At 63.8% G+C, this 2,500-nt stretch overlaps 1 protein-coding gene across 1 annotated transcript in view; it reads left to right on the top strand.

The window, feature by feature from the left end:
* Positions 1 to 2,443, top strand: part of LOC311374684 (uncharacterized protein) — a gene marked incomplete at both ends in the record, with an annotated part of 6,153 nt that extends 3,710 nt beyond the window's left edge. The window contains 4 exons of the mRNA XM_084490480.1: positions 51 to 91; positions 531 to 854; positions 900 to 1,020; positions 1,460 to 2,443. Of these exons, the coding sequence (XP_084346606.1) occupies positions 51 to 91; positions 531 to 854; positions 900 to 1,020; positions 1,460 to 2,443 (1,470 nt within the window). The remainder of the gene's footprint in view (positions 1 to 50; positions 92 to 530; positions 855 to 899; positions 1,021 to 1,459) is intronic.
* Positions 2,444 to 2,500: the final 57 nt, after the last annotated feature.

Here is a 2,500-nt window from a genome sequence, read left to right as displayed (position 1 = left end):
GCTCTGTGGCTATTTGATTGACGGCTTGTCTCTCTCTGTCTCTCTGTCAGTCAGCACAGCCCCCCAGATCAAACCGGTGAGTACAACAGATGTGAGTATGACCGCAGAGGGATGCAGACACACACACACACACACACACACACACACACACACACACGTGCACACACACGTGCACACACACACACACACACACACACACACACACACACACATGCACATAGACACACATGTACACATGAGCACACATATGCATACATACACATAGGCACACGTGCACACACACACACACACACACACACACACACACACACACACACACACACACACACACACACACAGACACACACACTTACAAACACACTTACCCACGCAGACAAACACGCACCCACAAATACCTTCACATTACTGACATGTTTACATTCAATCACTCACACACATGTACCCTTCCGCTCTCTCCTCCCTCCCCCTCCCCCTCTCCTCCCTCCCCTTCCTCCCCCCCCTCCCCCCCCACCCCCCCTCCCCTTCCCCAGGTGGGGAAGATCTCCAAGAACAAGAAGAAGAAGCTGAAGAAGAAGCAGAAGCGGCAGGCGGAGCTGCTGGAGCGCCGGCTCCAGGAGATCGAGGCCCTGGAGCGGGAGGCCGACCAGCTGGAGGAGACCACCCAGGGACAGGAGGGCGACGGCGGGGACGACGCCAGTGAGGGCGGGGTCACGGAGGCCAGCGCCAACCCCAACGCCAGCCCCGGCGCCGCTCCTCAGGCCGCCGCCACCACCACCGCCACCGCCGCCGCCGCCGCCGCCGCTGCCGCCGCCGCCGCCGCCGCCGCCGCCACCCGCCCGCCCGGCCCCGCCATGGCCCCGGGGGAGAGCGAGGAGGAGGACGATGAGGAGGACGACGAGGAGGAGGAGGATGAGGACGACGGGGAGGAAGAGGAGGAGGAGGAAGAGGAGGAGCAGGAGGGCGAGGCCGGGACGGGGACGGTAGAGAGGGAGAGGCCCACCAGACTGACCAATCACACGGGTGAGTTGGAAGCCCGCGATAGGTTCACATTCCAGAAGAAATCAATACATGCGCGTCAAACAGGCTGATGATGGGCTGAGCGAGGAGGGGTAGCTGGGTCTCAAAGCAAAGAATGAGTAAGAGATAAGAGAGCAATCAAGATGAAGAGCAGTAGTATAAACGTCAGAATACTGCAGATGTGCAGACCTAAAACACGTTCACTGTGTCGTCTCTTGAGTATGCTCGCAAACAATCTTCCAAAGGGGTGAACCGTAAACCTTATATTGACTGTTTATGTCTGTTATATATATACCATCATATGTACTCATACACGTGTCTACCTTACAAACGGGTGGTTTGTGTGTGTGTGTGTGTGTGTACACCGTCGGGGTTCTGTCGCACAACTCCCGCTCACCGTGTGTGTGTGTCGCTACGCTAACCCCCCCCCCCCCCCCGCTAGGCGCCGCGCCGCCACAGGAGCACAGCCAGACGCGCCGCGCCACAGACAGTCGTCGCGGCAACAAGGACGCGGAGGACGATGACGACGACGACGACGACGACGAAGAAGAAGAGGAGGAGGAGGAGGAGGAGGAGGAGGAGGAGGCCACGCCCACCGGTGACCCGGAGCTGAGCCTCAACCCCGACCCGCACCGGGGGGCGAAGAGGGACGGCACGCCGGGGGCGGGGCTGGAGCGGCAGGAGAAAGGAAAAGAGGAGGAGGAGGAGGAGGAGGAGGAGGAAGAGGAGGAGGAGGAGGAGGAGGAGGAGAAGACGAGGAAAGACGACGCGGGAGAAACGGGCACCGACGGCAAAGCCGACACGCAGGAGAAGCAGAAGGAGGTGGAGAGCCCCAAGACGCGGGCGAAAGAGGAGGAGGAGGACGACGACGAAGACGAAGACGACGACGACGACGACACCACCACCACCACCGACCTGCTGACGGACAACGCCTGCTCGCCCATCCGCCGCCACAACAACAACAACAACAACAAGGGCTCGCCGCGCACCAATGGCCACGTGCTGACGGGCTCCGAGCCGGGCCTCAAGGCGTTCCGGGGCCACCCGCCGCCGCCGCCGCCGCAGCTGTGCTTCCCGCCGCCCTCCCCCGCCCCGGCCCCCGCCCCGGCCGCCCCGACCGGCGCCCTGCTCTGCCCCCTGGTGGAGTCAGAGCTCAGCTACACCGACCGGGACAACTCCCTGAGCTCCTCGGGCTACGAGATGTACAACGGCGAGGCGGGCGGCGGCGAGAGGGGGCTGACCAACGGCTCGGCCGAGCGCCACCGCTCGGCCGCGCCCCGCTTCCCGGACCTGCCCCTGGACCCGGAGCCCGGGAGCCCCGTGTCGGTGGGCATGGCGGACATCGGCGCGGGGCCCTCGCCCGACAGCCCGGTGGCCGACCGCAGCCGCACCGTGTCGTCCTCCAGCACCGGGGACACGCCCAAAGGTGAGAGCCCGGAGAGCCGGGGGGGGGGGAACGACGGCGCTGCTCTCTGACCCTCAC

This window comes from Micromesistius poutassou, assembly GCF_964030765.1.
Source record: "Micromesistius poutassou genome assembly, contig: SCAFFOLD_6824, whole genome shotgun sequence".
Classification (NCBI taxonomy): Eukaryota; Metazoa; Chordata; class Actinopteri; order Gadiformes; family Gadidae; genus Micromesistius; species Micromesistius poutassou.
Note: the sequence above shows the minus strand (reverse complement) of the source record. Positions and strands in the feature narration are given on the sequence as shown.